Source organism: Mus caroli, unplaced genomic scaffold (assembly GCF_978045245.1).
Source record: "Mus caroli unplaced genomic scaffold, Mus_caroli_1 scaffold_8, whole genome shotgun sequence".
Taxonomy (NCBI): Eukaryota; Metazoa; Chordata; class Mammalia; order Rodentia; family Muridae; genus Mus; species Mus caroli.
In genome coordinates, this window is record NW_028227263.1 from 117811619 (window position 1) to 117827481 (window position 15863).

Consider the following 15863-nt stretch of genomic DNA (forward strand, 5'->3'; position numbering starts at 1 on the left):
GATAGTTCCAGGCCAGAAAGGATCACATAGCAAAATCCTTGTCTGAGAGATAGAGACACACAGAGAGGGACAAAGACAGAATCACATATAGCCTGGACAGGCAAGAGATATCTTTTTACAGACAGTGTTTGGGAGAACTGAAAAACCTGGAGTGTGAGATCAGAATGGGGGTGGGGCTGAGCCTCCCTGGCACAGCTGGAGCATGTAACCTCACCGAATCTTGGAGGCTTGGCCCGGCCCGGGAGTGGGAAAGGACCACAGATCAAGACCCAAGTCCAGAAGCCTGGAGGTTAAGGTTGAAAGTGGACTTCCTGGCTGGACTATGAGGGAGAGAGTTGGGAGCCCTGCCCACTGGGGGGCAGCAAGGGGCCAAAGCCATTAAGAGATGCTGGGTAGAGGTGAGTGTATCTAGTTGTGGAAGCAGTCCTGAGGGGCCAGAAGTTTCAATCATACTTGCATCCTTGGCTACACAGAGAAGAGACCAGCATAGGCTAGATCTCTCTCTCTCTCTCTCTCTCTCTCTCTCTCTCTCTCTCTCTCTCTCTCTCTCTCTCTCCTCTTTTCCTCTCTCTGTCTTACACACACACACACAACTATCCTTTAATGGTGCACTCAGTGCCTAGCACATGTTAGTTCTTGATAGCATGTTACTATATTATTTTTAGTATCACTTACATTGTTGCTATAGCAGTGAGCTCCAGACTGTCTCTTTATGAGACTTACAGAAAACAGCCCCACCAGGGGAGAATCTCAAGAATTAGGACCCAGCCGGGCATGGTGGCGCATGCCTTTAATCCCAGCACTCAGGAGGCAGAGGCAGGCGGATTTCTGAGTTCGAGGCCAGCCTGGTCTACAAAGTGAGTTCCAAGACAGCCAGGGCTACACAGAGAAACGCTGTCTCAAAAAAAAAAAAAAAAAAGAAAGAAAAAAGAATTAGGACCCAGGCAATGATTCAGGAGGAAACAGTCCTGGCTTAGGAAGGGGAGGTTACAAGTGCTCCCAGAAGTCTCAAAGGGTTCTCTCTTATCCCCCATCTCCATCATCAGTGAGCAAATCAGTCGCCGACAGTCCCAAGTGGATCGCCTCTATGTGGCGCTCAAGGAGCTGGGTGAGGAGCGCAGGGTGAGCCTGGAACAGCAGTACTGGCTATATCAGCTCAGCCGTCAGGTGGATGAGCTGGAGCACTGGATAGCCGAGAAGGAGGTGGTAGCTGGCTCCCCGGAGCTGGGCCAGGACTTTGAACACGTATCGGTGAGGATTCTTATAATGCTGTGCTGTCCTAGTTACTTTTCTGTTGTGATGGCAAAACCCTGGAACCAAGGCAACTAATGAAAGACGATGTTTAATTGAACTTAGAGTTTCAGAGGATTAGAGTCCATGACGGACATGGCGGCAGAAACAGCTAAGAGTTTACATTTTGATCCAAAAGTGAGAGGCAGAGAGAGGCACATTGGGAATGAGCCAAGCCCTTTAAAACCTCGAAGCCTGTCCCTAGTGACAGGCTTTCTTCAACCAGACCACACCTCCTAATCCTTCCCAAACAGTTCCACCAACTAGAGACCAACTATTCAAACATGTGATCTTATGGGGGCCATGATCATTCAAACCCCCCACATACCAACAGTACTAGCAGCCACTGTGTATGTAAGTCTCTGGGCCTCCTTTCCAATTACCCTACCTCATGGCCCTGAAGCACATACATTCGTATATTGTAAGCACTCGTGGCACCTGAGGAGGTGGGAGCAGGTGAATCAGGAGTTCCACATATCTTTAGCTGCATAGTAAGTTTTAGGTAGCCTTGGCTATCTGAGACCCTGTCACACGCATACACACACACACACACACACACACACACAAACCGGGCATGGTATACTCAATGCCTAGCATGATGTTAGTTATTAATATTATATATCATATATATTTTTTAACATTTATTATATTGTTGCTACAAAATGGTCAAGAACTATCAGATATTATTTTGTTACTATGATTATTATCATCATTTGTAACTGTCACATGGTAACAGGTTGGAGGAGGCTGGGCACTGTCACCCTCTTTCCGGTCTTTTCTCACCCCATCTCATGTCTTGATCCCAGGTGCTACAGGAGAAATTCTCAGAGTTTGCCAGTGAGACAGGAACCGCAGGGCGGGAGCGGCTGGCGGCGGTCAACCAGATGGTGGACGAGCTGATTGAGTGTGGTCACACAGCGGCGGCCACCATGGCCGAGTGGAAGGACGGGCTGAACGAGGCCTGGGCTGAGCTGCTGGAACTCATGGGCACTCGGGCCCAGCTGCTCGCTGCCTCTCGGGAGCTGCATAAGTTCTTCAGCGATGCCCGGGAGCTTCAAGGGCAGATCGAGGAGAAGCGGAGGAGGCTGCCCCGCCTGACGGCACCACCTGAACCCAGACCCAGCGCCAGCTCCATGCAGCGGACCCTTCGAGCCTTTGAGCACGACCTGCAGCTCCTCGTATCCCAGGTGAGGTGGTGAGTGGGAGGGCCTGACTATGTGGCTGGGAGGGCAGACAACAGGTGTGTAGTCAGCAGGCAGGCAGTGGACAGGAGGAGAAAGCAGCCTGGGGACAGGAGGGAACTGGGAAGAAAGAAAGCAGACTGGTTGCAAGGTGCCAAGAAAGCCAGTTGAGATGGGGTGGGGATGTGAAAATTTATTATTTTAAAAGTTTAAAAAGGATTTATTTATTTTATGTCTAAGTACACTGTAGCTGTCTTCAGACACACCAGAAGAGGGCATCAGATCCCATTACAGATGGTTGTGAGCCACCATGTGGTTGCTGGGAATTGGTCAGGACTGCTGGAAGAACAGTCAGTGCTCTTAACTGTTGAGCCATCTCTCCAACCCTTTAATTTTTTTTTTTTTTAAATACAATCTCACTGTGAAATTCTAGCTATTTTGAGACATGTTATGCAGACCAGGCTGGCCTTGAACTTGCAGTGAGACTCCTGTCTCTATCAGAAATGACATGATCTAAGCTGGGCAAGGTAGCTTATGCCTGAAACCTTAGCACTTGGGAGGCTGAGACAGGAGGCTTGTCAAGAGTTCAAGGCTAGCCTGAGCTACAGAGTGTGACCTTGTATCATCAAAAAAAAAAAAAAAAAAAAAAAAAAAAAACCAAAAGTCCTGGAACTCACTTTGTAGACCAGGCTGACCTCAAACTCAGAAATCTGCCTGCCTCTGCCTCCCGAGTGCTGGGATTAAAGGCGTGCGCCACCATGCCCCGCTGAAGATCCTGAATTTTAGGCTAGCCTTGAGTACATAGTGAGACCTTGTCTCAAAACAAAAAATTGAATACATATTTGGAAACTGGGTTACTAGTAGGAAGCTAGTAGATCTGATGTAAATGGAACAGGGGGAAAAAATGGAAATTATGCCAAATGGACATCAGGGTGGAAAGAGGGCTCCTGAGAATATCAGATGGCTCGAGAGAAGAGAAAGGTGGATCGGTAGGCAAAAGTAGGCGATAGACACGGCAGAGATATCAGAACAAAAGCAGAAAGAAACCTGGTCGTAAAGATAAAAGCCAAAACACTGGTAAGTCAGTAGAGGACCAGTCCGCAAGGCCTGAGTGTGGTCACAAGTCTTTGAGAAGTCAGCAGCGAGCTTTAGGACAGAAAGGAGGTGGGGCCTTGGCCACAGGGCTCAGAAAGAGTCCAAAGAGAGGGTTCTGGGTCGCAGAGGGGCAGGGGGAAGAACCTGGGCCACAGGGGCGGGGCCAAAGGGAGGAGCCTGAGTTACAGGAGCTGGGGAAGGAGAAAAGAATGACCCTGGACCTCTGAAGTGGGGAAAGAGGGAGGGGCATGGTCCACAGGTGATGGAGGAGAAAAGGATGGAGGTTGAGTCAAATAAGATGAATAGGAGGGTGGAGCCTGTGCCCGCGCTGGACCGGCGCAGGACCTGGCTTGTCTCTTAGGTACGGCAGCTGCAGGAGGGGGCGGCCCAGCTGCGGACGGTGTACGCGGGCGAGCACGCCGAGGCCATCGCCAGCCGCGAGCAGGAGGTGTTGCAGGGCTGGAAGGAGCTGCTAGCAGCCTGTGAGGATGCTCGTCTGCACGTCAGCTCCACGGCCGACGCCCTGCGCTTCCACAGCCAGGCACGCGACCTGCTCTCCTGGATGGACGGCATCGCGGGCCAGATCGGGGCAGCTGACAAACCCAGGTGCTCCTTAACCCACTTCCAGATCCCGAACAAGCCCCTTCGCGATAGGAACCGCAAAGGGCCTGACAGCTCCCCTGCCGTGTGCTGGTCTGGATGCTTACTTAGTTTCTCGCACAATAGTTCTGGCAGAAGCCAGGCCTCGTGGCACAGACCTGTCAACTCAGACACTCAGAAAGCTGAGGCAGGAGAAAGAGTTCAGGGCACGTGTGGGGTAACTTAGCAAGACCCTGCCTACGGTAAACCAAAGATTTGAGGCTGTAGCTCAGTTGGCACAGTGTTTGCTTGGCATGCAAGAGACCCTGGGTAGAGTCCCCAGTGTGGAATAAAAGCCAGGTCTGGTGGCACCTGCTTACAATCCCAGCACTGAGAAGGTAGAGGGCGAGGGATCAAGGTCGTTTCATACTGAGTTTGAGGACAGTTCAGCTACATGAGCCCCACATCAAAAAAGTTAAAACATTTTTTTTTCAAGTTTTTAAAAACTAGATGCAGGGCTGGTGAGATGGCTCAGTGGGTAAGAGCACCCGACTGCTCTTCCGAAGGTCCAGAGTTCAAATCCCAGCAACCACATGGTGGCTCACAACCATCCGTAACGAGATCTGGCGCCCTCTTCTGGAGTGTCTGAAGACAGCGACAGTGTACTTACATATAATAAATAAATAAATCTAAAAAAAAACAAAACAAAACAAAAAACAAAACTAGATGCAGAGGTGCACAGCTGTTATCTCCACCCTTGGGGGGAGGGTGAAAACAGGAATATGATGGGCTCAGAGTCATCTTTAGCTACATAGTGCATTCCAGGCCTGCAAGTGCTACAGGAGAGCCTGTCAGAGGAGGAGAAAGAGAAGAAAGACTCGACTCGCTATTTTAGATGTGCTAAAGCAAAAACTTGGCACCTTTGAGTCACTGACTTAATGAAGACCCTGGCTCCTCAGAACCTGGCCAGACAAGGTTGCTGTCCTGAAATTCTGTAGAACGGCAGTGGCAGTGTCGAGGATTTGTGTTCAGCGGGAGTTGCATCTGAGGGTCAGGTGAGGGTATCTGCATGCAGCTTAGATCCCTGTCCCCTGCCCACTGCAGGGATGTGTCATCGGTGGAGGTGCTTATGAACTACCACCAGGGCCTGAAGACAGAGTTGGAGGCGCGCGTGCCTGAGCTGGCAGCCTGCCAGGAGCTGGGGCGTTCTCTATTACTCAACAAAAGCGCCATGGCTGATGAGGTGGGGGAGACACAAGGTGCGGGGGGGGGGGGGAGGTGAGGGCAGGTCCATCTCTGCTCCTTCCTTTTGCATACCTGCTACCTAGCTCACCCACCCATGCATTGCATTCCCAGATCCAGGCCCAGCTGGACAAGCTGGGAAGCCGGAAGGAGGAGGTGTCGGAGAAGTGGGACCGTCACTGGGAGTGGCTGCAGCAGAGTGAGTAAGGGCCTAGACAAGGCACATCGGGGACACAGGAGGCATATTTCAGAATGTCTAGCCAAGGGCAGAGGGGTCACAGGTGACATGAGCATGCTTTGCACACCAACTTTGGGTCTCCAAAGCCAAACCTGAGGGTGGAGTCACTGAAGGGGCGAGGGCTGTTGGTATCTTTAGAAACATCCCCAGAGACTGGGAGTGTGGCCTAGTTGATAGAGTGCTTGCTTACATGCACGAAGCCCGGGGTCCCATATCTAGAGCCTCGTAAAACTGAATGTGGTGGCCCATTCCTGTTGTCCCATGACACCCTGTTTCAAAGAAACAACATAGCCCCTGTTCCTACGGTAGAGAGATTGCTCAGTGAGTCAAGTCGCTTGCTGCCAAGTTTGATGATCTGAGTTTGATTCCCGGGACCTCCTTAGTGAAAGGGGAGACCTGGATCCCACATAACTCCTCATACACACACAATCAGTTCAATGTATATTTAAATAGCCTAGTCTCCATTACTCCTAAGGCTGGACTGGGAATAGCCCAGGGGCATGGGAGGCTAGAAAACCATAGCCCTCACCCTGGGGAAAGACCTCAGGCTCTCCTAGTGCCTCATCTCACGTGCCTGCCCCCAGTGCTGGAGGTACACCAGTTTGCTCAGGAGGCCGTGGTGGCTGACGCCTGGCTGACAGCTCAGGAGCCGCTCCTGCAGAGCCGGGAGCTGGGCAGCAGCGTGGATGAGGTGGAGCAGCTTATCCGGCGACACGAGGCCTTCCGGAAAGCAGCTGCGGCCTGGGAGGAGAGGTTCAGCTCTCTGCGGCGCTTGACCACGGTCAGACCCCAGATCCCCGCTTCCCACTCACCGTCCTACTATATATAAATCTCTCACTGACAGCAGCTCTGAATGTCCAGAGCTTTGGGCAGAACTAGACATAGATCCTTACTGGGCTCCAGGGGAAGGCAGAGGAACAGACCTGTAATTGATAGTTAACAGCACAGAGGGAGCCAAGATTTTTGATAATGGAAATGGTTGCGGCTGGGGAGATGAGATGGGGGGGGGCGAGGTAGGGTGGGGCGGGGATTCTGGATTTCTAGAAACCCTTCTTGCAAAAACAAAGGTCTGGTCTTGAGGAATCCAATGGGAAGCTTGAAGAATAATGTGGGTGACAAGTCCTGTTGAAGGGGATTGTTAGGAAGATGCCATGCCGGTGGGAATCAGAAAAGCACCCAGAGAAGTGACGGGTTAGTTGTCAAATGTGGTGGCACACAGCAGAATTCCCAGCATTTGGGAGGTGGAGGCAGGAGGATCAGAAGTTCAAAGTCACTCTCAGTTTGGAGCCAGTCTGGGCTGTGTGAAACCCTGTCTCCCATGTAGTTACCCATCACACACACTCCACAAAACAAAGATCAAACAAACAAAAGGGAGGACCAGGAATTGGGGGAAGGGAGAGGAGGAGAGGGGAGGGGAGGGACAGAGACAGACAGAGGCAAAGTCAGAGAGTGAAATCCCTACACCTCTACAAGAACAATGGGTGTTTGTGGAAAGAATAGGTATTAATAAGGTCTTTGCTAAGAATAAGCAGTGGCAGAAAATCCTGTCTCCGAGTGAACTAAGTTGAGCAGAGAAGGGGAACGCCCAGCACCTTCGCGAACCGTTCTCTCACCCCAACCTGACCTGACCTTTCTACTCCCAGATCGAGAAACTCAAGGCAGAACAGAGTAAGCAGCCACCCACCCCCTTACTGGGGCGCAAGTTCTTTGGGGACCCCACAGAGCTGGCGGCCAAGGCAGCGCCTTTGCTGCGTCCAGGGGGCTATGACAGGGGCCTGGAGCCTTTGGCCCGCAGGGCCTCGGACACGCTGTCAGCGGAGGTGCGGACCCGGGTTGGGTATGTGCGCCAGGAGCTCAAGCCTGAGCGTCTCCAGCCGCGCATTGACCGGCTGCCAGAGACCTCCGGGAAGGTAGAACCCGCGGCCCCGGCAGCCGCAGCGTTGGACACGACGGACACCCCTGGGACTCCGGCGGCGACGGAACAGGTCCGGCCCCGGTCGGAGCGCCAGGAGTTAGCGGATCGTGCGGAGGAGCTGCCACGGAGACGAAGATCAGAACGCCAGGAGTCCGTGGATCAACCAGAGGAGACAGCGCGGAGGCGGCGGCCTGAGCGCCAGGAGTCCGCGGACCACGAGGGGCCGCACAGCCTTACTCTAGGTCGCTACGAGCAGATGGAGAGACGGCGGGAGCGGCGGGAGCGGCGGATAGAACGACAGGAGTCTAGCGAACAGGAGACTCCCACCAGGGGAGAGCTGGTCAAAGGGTAAGGACCTCTGTGACCAGGATGTTAGAGAAGGGGAAAGCGGAGGCAGAGGCCAGAGGGCCAGGGTCAGCGAGGGAAACAGCCTTATCAGCAGACAGTGAAGACCCAAAACATTTAGGGCTGGGAGGGGAAGCCCAGGGGACTTGGGAGCTCAGGGGCGTGTATGGAGAAAAACAACAGGATGTTTAAAAGCCTGGAGCCACCAGCTTGCCCTTTGATCTGCTTAAAACTCAAAGGGCAGCAGGGTCTGAATACATACTGAGCACCAGGGCTACCTTTGAGATAGCTTCAGCGGTTAAGAGCACTGACTGCTCTTCCAAAGGTCCTGAGTTCAAATCCCAGCAACCACATGGTGGCTCACAGCCATCCATAATGAGATCGGATGCCCTCTTCTGGGGTGCCTGAAGACAGCTACAGTGTACTTAACATATAATAAACAAATAAAGAGAGAGATTGATACATATAATAAATAAACAAACAAATAAATAAAGAGAGAGAGAGATTGATTCTGTCTCTAAAACGAACAAGGCACGCCAGTGGGGTGACCTGTACTCCCATCACTTGGAAGGTAGAGGCAAGAGGAGCAGGAATTCAAGGTTATCCTCGGGGAGGCCAGAGGTCAAACTGGGCTGCATGAGACCCTGACTCTCATGTATGTGTGCATGTATATATATATATGTGTGTGTATATACATGTGCATACATCACACACACACACACACACACACAGGTAATCATGGTGGTGGCTCACACTTTTAATCCCAAAACTCCGAGTTTGAGGCCAACCTGGTCAACAGAGTGAGTTCCAGGATGGCCAGGGCTATACAGAGAAACCCTGTCTTGGAAAGCTAAATATATATATATTTAGCTGAAGAGATGGCTCGGTGGTTAAGAGCACTTCCTGCTCTCCAGAGGACCTATGTTTGGTTCCCAGCACCCACCCTGGGGGACTCATAACCTCTTAGAAGTCCAGCTTCAGGAGAATCTAAAGTCTTTCTCTGGCCTCTGAGGGCCCTGGGCACACATGTAGTATACACATGCAGGCAAAACATTCATTCACATAGATAACCCTAAAAAATTAAAAAGAAAAATATTTTTAAAAGATCAAACACATAAAAAACCTTAAAGAAGATAGGGATTTGGCCAGGCGTGGTGGCGCATGCCTTTAATCCCAGCACTCGGGGCGCAGAGGTAGGCAGATCTCTGCGTTCGAGGCCAGCCTGGTCTACAGAGTGAAACCCTGCCTCAAAAAAACAAAAGAAGAAGAAGAAGAAGAAGAAGAAGAAGAAGAAGAAGAAGAAGAAGAAGAAGAAGAAGAAGAAGAAGAAGAAGAAGAAGAAGAAGAAGATAGGGATTTGGTTGTACATTGCGTAGCTGTGTCAGGAACCCCCATGTGTTGAGACTGCTGAGTGTGCAAGGCACACACACGTGAGAGGCTGCTGAGTTGCAGGCAGGGGCCAGGTTTGGAGCCTTTTCTGTCCAGCCAAGGCAGAGCAGTAGCAAAAGGCCCAGAATCTCACTTCTTTTGTCGTCTCTTCTTCTCCAGGAAGGCCACTCTGGCTGATATTGTGGAGCAACTTCAGGAGAAAGAGGCAGGCCCAGGGATCCCTGCTGGGGTGGTAAGTTGAACAACTGGGATGGGTGGGTGTAGAAGCCCTCTTAGTGACCAGGATTTCAGAGGCAACCATTACCTAGGCCCATCCTTCTTCCTGGACCTTGTGGTCAACAGAGACCCCATACTCTCCCTTAGAAAGATGAAGCCTCAGACCCGGAGGCTTATCTCTCTCTCTCCACGCACGCACACATAGTGGACTCTAATCCCCCCATCTATTTTAGACTCCACATTTCTCCTGGCTTGTGGGGTGCCCATTTTCTTATTAGTCACACAAGAAGATTCTTCATACAGAAATTCTATTCACCTTCTGCCTCCTCAGACCCTGCTCCTAACCTCCCAACATTCAGAATTCCAAAGCCTAAATTCGAATGACCCATTATCAAAACCTATAGGGTCCTCTCAGCCCTGAGGGTCTTCCCATGTTTCTCTCCAAGAGAGGTGGCCCTAAAGACGCATGGGACCCCAGGCCCTCGGGCTCCCTGAGACAGGATGCTCCCCTAGCCATCCCCCTCTCCCCCCTCCCTTCATTCACACAGCCGTCGCTGCCTCAGCCTCGCGAGCTTCCCCCTGGTCGCCTGCCCAACGGGCTTGAGCCGCCCGAGCGGACACCTCGGCCCGATCGGCCGCGGGCACGGGACCGGCCCAAGCCGCGCCGGCGGCCACGGCCTCGAGAGGGTGGTGAGGGCGGGGGAAGCCGGCGCTCGCGCTCCGCCCCTGCCCAGGGAGGCTCCGCCCCCGCGCCTCCACCTCCGCCCACTCACACAGTGCAGCACGAGGGCTTCCTGCTGCGCAAGCGCGAGCTCGACGCTAACCGCAAGTCGTCCAACCGGTGAGCGCGTGGGCGGGGCTTTGGATGGCTTGGGCGCCTGCTCTGGGTATTTAATGAATGAGTAGCTGGGCCGAAGGAGGGGCGGGACTCAAGTTCAAAGCTTCCAATCCGTGAAATGGAGAGGCGTGGCCAAAGCTTTGAGTGTCCAATACTGAGGTGTCTGGAGCTGAGATGGGAGCATGACAGAAGTGTCCCTAACGTTAATAAATTGGGATTCAATCTCAGCAACCACCTCACGTGATAAAGCAGCAACCTGGAGGTAGAGTCTACTCTAGATAATTCCAATGGGGTGTGAATTGGAGCCTCAAGATGGCATTCAATCCGTGATCCGGAGGGATTCCCCCACCTGGCAACCCTCAGCCACTACATTTTCAGTGGAGGAGGGGGAGTCTGAAAAGGAACAGAGCCCAAACTGAGAACCTAGTACATTGCTGCAGGTTATCTCAGTTGTCCAAACGAGAAGCTTTTTCTTAAATTATCTAAATTATATTTATTTGTGTTGGGGTGAAAGCTGTGTGTGTGTTGTCACAAGACAACTGGTGTGAATTAGTTCTCTCCTACGCTATGTAGGTCGATCAGGGATCAAACGCAGGTTGTCAGGCTTGGCTGCAAATGCTGAGCTTTCCACAGGCCTAAGCACCACGTGTGTGCATGTGTGTGTTTACTTTTGGAGTCCATCTTGTCCAATACATTTTTATCCAACTGAGATTCGGAATGTGGGGACAGGTATAGCCAGGACATGAACAGGGCAGGTTCAGACTTGGCCGGTGGGGATCATAGTGGTTTTTTTCTTGCCACCAGACCAAGATGGCAATGAACAGGAATATCTATTATATGTTATTTTCCTATCTGAGACTTCTTCCAAGATTGGGGCTTTGGCTGGGAAACCAGTTCTTCGTATTCCAAACTGTAGAGTAGTAAATCTTCCTTGAAGGAACTTGGTGAATGGTGGGGAAATGAGAACTAGTGAATGAATCGGGGGGTGGGGGTGGCATGGGGGTGGGGGTTCTTGAAGGTTGTGTGTGGGGGGGAATGAGACCAATAACTGAGGCAAGGGCTTATAACGGAATCAGGACTGGAACTCAAGTCCATGGTTTTAGGCTTTATTACTGCTGAGACAGACCTCCAACTCCTCACCAGTGGATTCTGGACAAGGGCTCTACCTCCTGCTAAGCTCTATTCCTAGTCTCAAAGCTTGCACCTTACTTTTGGAAAGTCAATGTGGGATGAAATAAGGAAGCATAAGGAAGGTCTAGCCTGGGCAAACGCTTGGTTCTGGGAGCCTTGGCCACACTTCCCAGAATAGGAACTGCTTAATAGAAAAACAGCCTGGCATGTGGCTAAGTAGCTAGGACCAAGGGCCAGCGGTAGGAAGGTCCAAAGTAGCATGATCCAGCATACGCTTTGTGATGGTAATGATGTAGCCCCGCCTTCATCACCATCTCATCACCCCAGGTCTTGGGTGAGCCTGTACTGTGTGCTCAGCAAGGGGGAGCTGGGCTTCTACAAGGACTCCAAAGGCCCAGCCTCAGGGGGCACGCATGGTGGGGAACCACTGCTCAGCCTGCACAAAGCCACCAGCGAGGTGGCTAGTGACTACAAGAAAAAGAAGCATGTCTTCAAGCTCCAGTGAGTCCCTCCCTCCTGTGGGAAGAAGGGAGGGGTCCCAGCGTTGCTTCATTTCCTCCTTGTATATGCTTGGTTCCCTTGAAAGACAATGGGATGGTGATGGGGAGAGGGGTTGGGTTCCTCAAGATACCTGAAGTCCTGTGTCTCCTGCAGAACCCAGGATGGCAGTGAGTTCTTGCTCCAGGCTAAAGATGAGGTAAGATCTGATCCTCTCATCCCACAGGTTGACCTTTAAGTGGCTTAGCTTCCAGGGTGGTTCCTGAATCAAAATAATGGGACTGTAGAAGGAACCACACAGGTTGGACCTGTCAGGGTTGTAACAGGAAAGCAGTGAGAGCACCGAGGAGCTTAAGGGGTCATGGGGTGGGGTCCAGGGCAGGTGCTTGCTAGCCATGATAACTAGGTCTGTCTTCTTTGCCATGGTAACTCAGAAGGCCAGAAAGATGATGGGTGTAAGCTTAAAAAAAGAGTGATGAAGGTTCTAGAGAGATGGTTCAGTAGGTAAGAGTGCTTACTGCTTTTCCAGAGGACCCAAGTTTGGTTCCCAACACCCATGATACCACAACTCCCTTTGCTTCTGGGGCTCTAGCGCCCTCTCCTGCCTACTCAGAGCATATATCCACACATGGCATATATTCACACAAGCACAATTAACACAAAACAGAACAAAATGAGTGATCAGGGCTGAGTGTTCCAGAGGACAGAATTGCAATGGCTTAAGAGAGTCAATTGCAGGAGGACAGATGGAGTGAGGTAAATGGTTCCAGAAAGGTCCCCTGCAGCTGGACTTCTCAATATTAGGGGAGGATTTTATCCTGAGTGTGCTGGGGTGTGGGTAGGGGGCAAGTCTAAAGGGATTGAATGTAATGTATAACAAATATTCCCTTGTTGGAGCTGGAGAAATGGCTCAGTGTTGAAGAGGGTTGTTGTTAAAGCCTGATATGAGCTGGGCAGTGGTGGCGCACGCCTTTAGTCCCAGCACTCGGGAGGCAGAGACAGGAGAATTTCCGAGATCGAGGCCAGCCTGGTCTACAGAGTGAGTTCCAGGACAGCCAGGGCTACACAGAGAAACCCTGTCTCGAAAAAACAAAACAAAACAAAAAAAAAAAAAAAAAAAAGCCTGATATGATTTGGATTCCATCATCCATATTAAAAAGAAAGGAAGGAAGAAAGAAAGAAAGAAAGAAAGACAGGCATGGCTGCCCATGGACTTACATAATTCCTTAATTGTGGGGGTAAAGAAATACAGGAGGTTCTCAGGCATTTGCTGGTGAACCAAGCTCCAGGCTCACTGAGAGACCCTGTCTGGAGGGAATCAGCTAGGGAATAGATAGAAGACACTTGGATCCTCCTCTGGCCTCCACACGTGTGCACGGTACACACCCCAGCATGTAGTCTCATACACCACACAAAGAAAAGAGCTGTTGGGTTCGTTGTTTTGTTTTTGCTTTTTGTTGTTATTTTTGAGACAGGGCTTCTCTCTGTAGTCCTGGCTGTCTTGGAGCTTTCTGTAGACCAGACTAGTGTCAAACTCAGAAATTCCCCTACCTCTGCCTCCCATGTGCTGGGATTAAAAGCATGCACCACCATACCCAGCTCCTTAGAAAAATTTTAAAAAAAGATTGATTTTTGTTGTATGTGTCTGTTTACCTTCATGCTTACATGTGTACTGCATAGCTGCCTGGTTGCTCCACCAAGGCCAGAGGATGTACCCCTGAACCAGACTCACAAGTACTTGTGAGCCTCCACATGGGTGCCTGGTCCTTCGGAAGGGCAGCCAGTGCTCTTAATCATGTATCCAACTTTCCAGTTCCTAAATTATGTTTTTGTTTTTATTTTTTTGAGACAGGATCTCTCTTTGAAGTCTTGACTGTCCTGGAAAACTCTATGTAGACCAGGCTGGCCTCAGACTCACAGAGATCCTCCTGCCTCTTTCTCCTAAGTGCTGGGATTAAAGGGGTGCCCCACCACCCTGCCCCAGTACATTTTATTTGTGTGTGTGTTGATGGATATGTGTATTGTCACCCATGTGCTGTGCCTTGGGTGCAGAGGACAGCCTTCCTGAGTCAGCACTCTCCTTCCTCCTGAGGGAGGGAGCACTCACTGTTTATTAGGCTCCAGCACACCTTTATTCACCCGGTCCTCTTGAGGTTACAAAATGACTTATCTCAAGGCTTTTGTAAAGAGGAAGTAAGTTGGACCAATGAGCAAGAGGCCTGGTGTCAGGTCTCTGCAAGCTCCTGCTTAGTAGTACTTCATTTGCGTTGTTTCTCTCTGCTTGTGGAGGTGGTCTCTGCTTTATAGATAATCCTATTGGTTCTGTTTAAGTGGGGGCATCCACAGAAGTGCTTAGAGAGGAGTCTGGGGCATGTAACTGTTCTTTTATCCTTACTGTCAGCATTATCCTGCTAACAGGAAAGTGAAGCTAGGGAGGGCAGTGTGGTTGAGATCCTCTTCCAAATATGGACTTGTCCTGCGTCTTCCGTCAGGAGGAGATGAACGGCTGGCTGGAGGCTGTGGCTAACTCCGTGGCAGAACACGCAGAGATCGCCCGATGGGGTCAGACACTACCTACCACATCATCCACAGATGAGGGCAACCCCAAGCGTGAGGGCGGGGAACGTAGGGCCAGCGGGCGCCGGAAGTGATTCCAGGTACCCTCCCCCCACCTTGGAGTCTGACAAGTCTCCTTGCCCCTCCTCTCTGCACTGTGGACACAAAGACAACTTCTCATCCGCAAGGGCCGGAATGACTGCGGATGTGCCACTGTGGGCCTGAAATAGAAGGGACTTCTGCACTCCAAGAGGTGGTGGTAGGGGATTGCTGTCCCTATAGCCATATCTCGGTCCCTTCCCGCTCGCCAACCCCACCCCAGGTGCTGGGGCTCCATTCTTTTTATGCAATAACTGAGCTTGGTGGGGCCGGGCAGGGAGCCAGTTGAGCCAAGCTCCCTGCCCAATCGTCAGATCCTGCCCCAAGAAGCTGGAGTGGCGAGGGATCTAGGAGGTGGTGATTTGTTGGCCTCCTCTCCGCCCTAAGGATGGACAACGGGGGCGCTGGTGAGGTCCCCTGGACCATCCAGGGTGCTAGGGGGTGGGGAGGGGACACACTCCCTCCCTGCCTTTACCTCACTTCCAATGCTGCCTTGATCTGTCTGGGAAGAGGGAGGAAAGGGGCCCTTAGTCCCTGTACTCCGCCATCTCAGAGCCATGCGGTTAATTCCTGACTTAGTTTATTTTTGCAAAAACGTAGACCTCCCTCTCCTTCCCCCGCCCCGCATCCGCGAAGGCTTTTAATAGGAGGGGAGTCAAAGTTCAAAACTGTCTTCCTCTCTCCTCCCCGATTCTAGCTGTAAATGCCACTTCCCGAGGGGGAGGGGGTGGGAAAGCCCTCCCCCTGCATGCTTCTGGCTGGAGCACCTCCCTGGGAGGGAAAGAATCAGGGTTACAGGCAACCCCAGTGGCTGCTTGGAGACGCTGCCAGGGCAGGGGGGTGCGGGGCGGTGTGGCAGGCGCACACTGTATGTACCTATAATAAACCCTTTGGCTTTGACAGTCTTCGCTGGTTTGTTCGTGTATCCGAGACAGGATTGGAGGGTGGGCCGGTGTGGGGACGAGGCCGAGAAGGCAGTCTCCTAGACTCCACAAATACCTAAGCCTTGGTATAGGCTCATTTCAAGATCTGCGCACGTATTCCTCAACGAATCGCCTACATTCGTTATGTATTATACCAAAATAAGGGAACCTAGAAAAGGGGGAGGGAGTTACTAAATCACCCCAAAGGATCCCCGAAGTGCGCCCCGTCGAAGCCAGGAAAGACCGTCCCTCTTTAAAGAGTCAGAAACCGTAATTGCGTTGAGCGAGCTCTCTGTCCAATCGCCGGTGGATCCTGGAGTCTCTAGGC

At 51.6% G+C, this 15863-nt stretch overlaps 1 protein-coding gene across 3 annotated transcripts in view; it reads left to right on the plus strand.

Annotated features, from left to right (window-relative positions):
- Positions 1-15500, plus strand: part of Sptbn4 (spectrin beta, non-erythrocytic 4) — a 91261-nt gene extending 75761 nt beyond the window's left edge. For all 3 annotated transcript variants that reach the window (XM_085841998.1, XM_021166019.3, XM_085841999.1), the window contains 12 exons: positions 1047-1251; positions 2097-2477; positions 3928-4172; positions 5250-5388; positions 5502-5586; positions 6210-6406; positions 7269-7888; positions 9434-9506; positions 10039-10331; positions 11787-11960; positions 12114-12156; positions 14450-15500. In XM_085841998.1, the coding sequence (XP_085698124.1) occupies positions 1047-1251; positions 2097-2477; positions 3928-4172; positions 5250-5388; positions 5502-5586; positions 6210-6406; positions 7269-7888; positions 9434-9506; positions 10039-10331; positions 11787-11960; positions 12114-12156; positions 14450-14608 (2614 nt within the window). In that variant the 3' untranslated portion in view covers positions 14609-15500. The remainder of the gene's footprint in view (positions 1-1046; positions 1252-2096; positions 2478-3927; positions 4173-5249; positions 5389-5501; positions 5587-6209; positions 6407-7268; positions 7889-9433; positions 9507-10038; positions 10332-11786; positions 11961-12113; positions 12157-14449) is intronic.
- Positions 15501-15863: the final 363 nt, after the last annotated feature.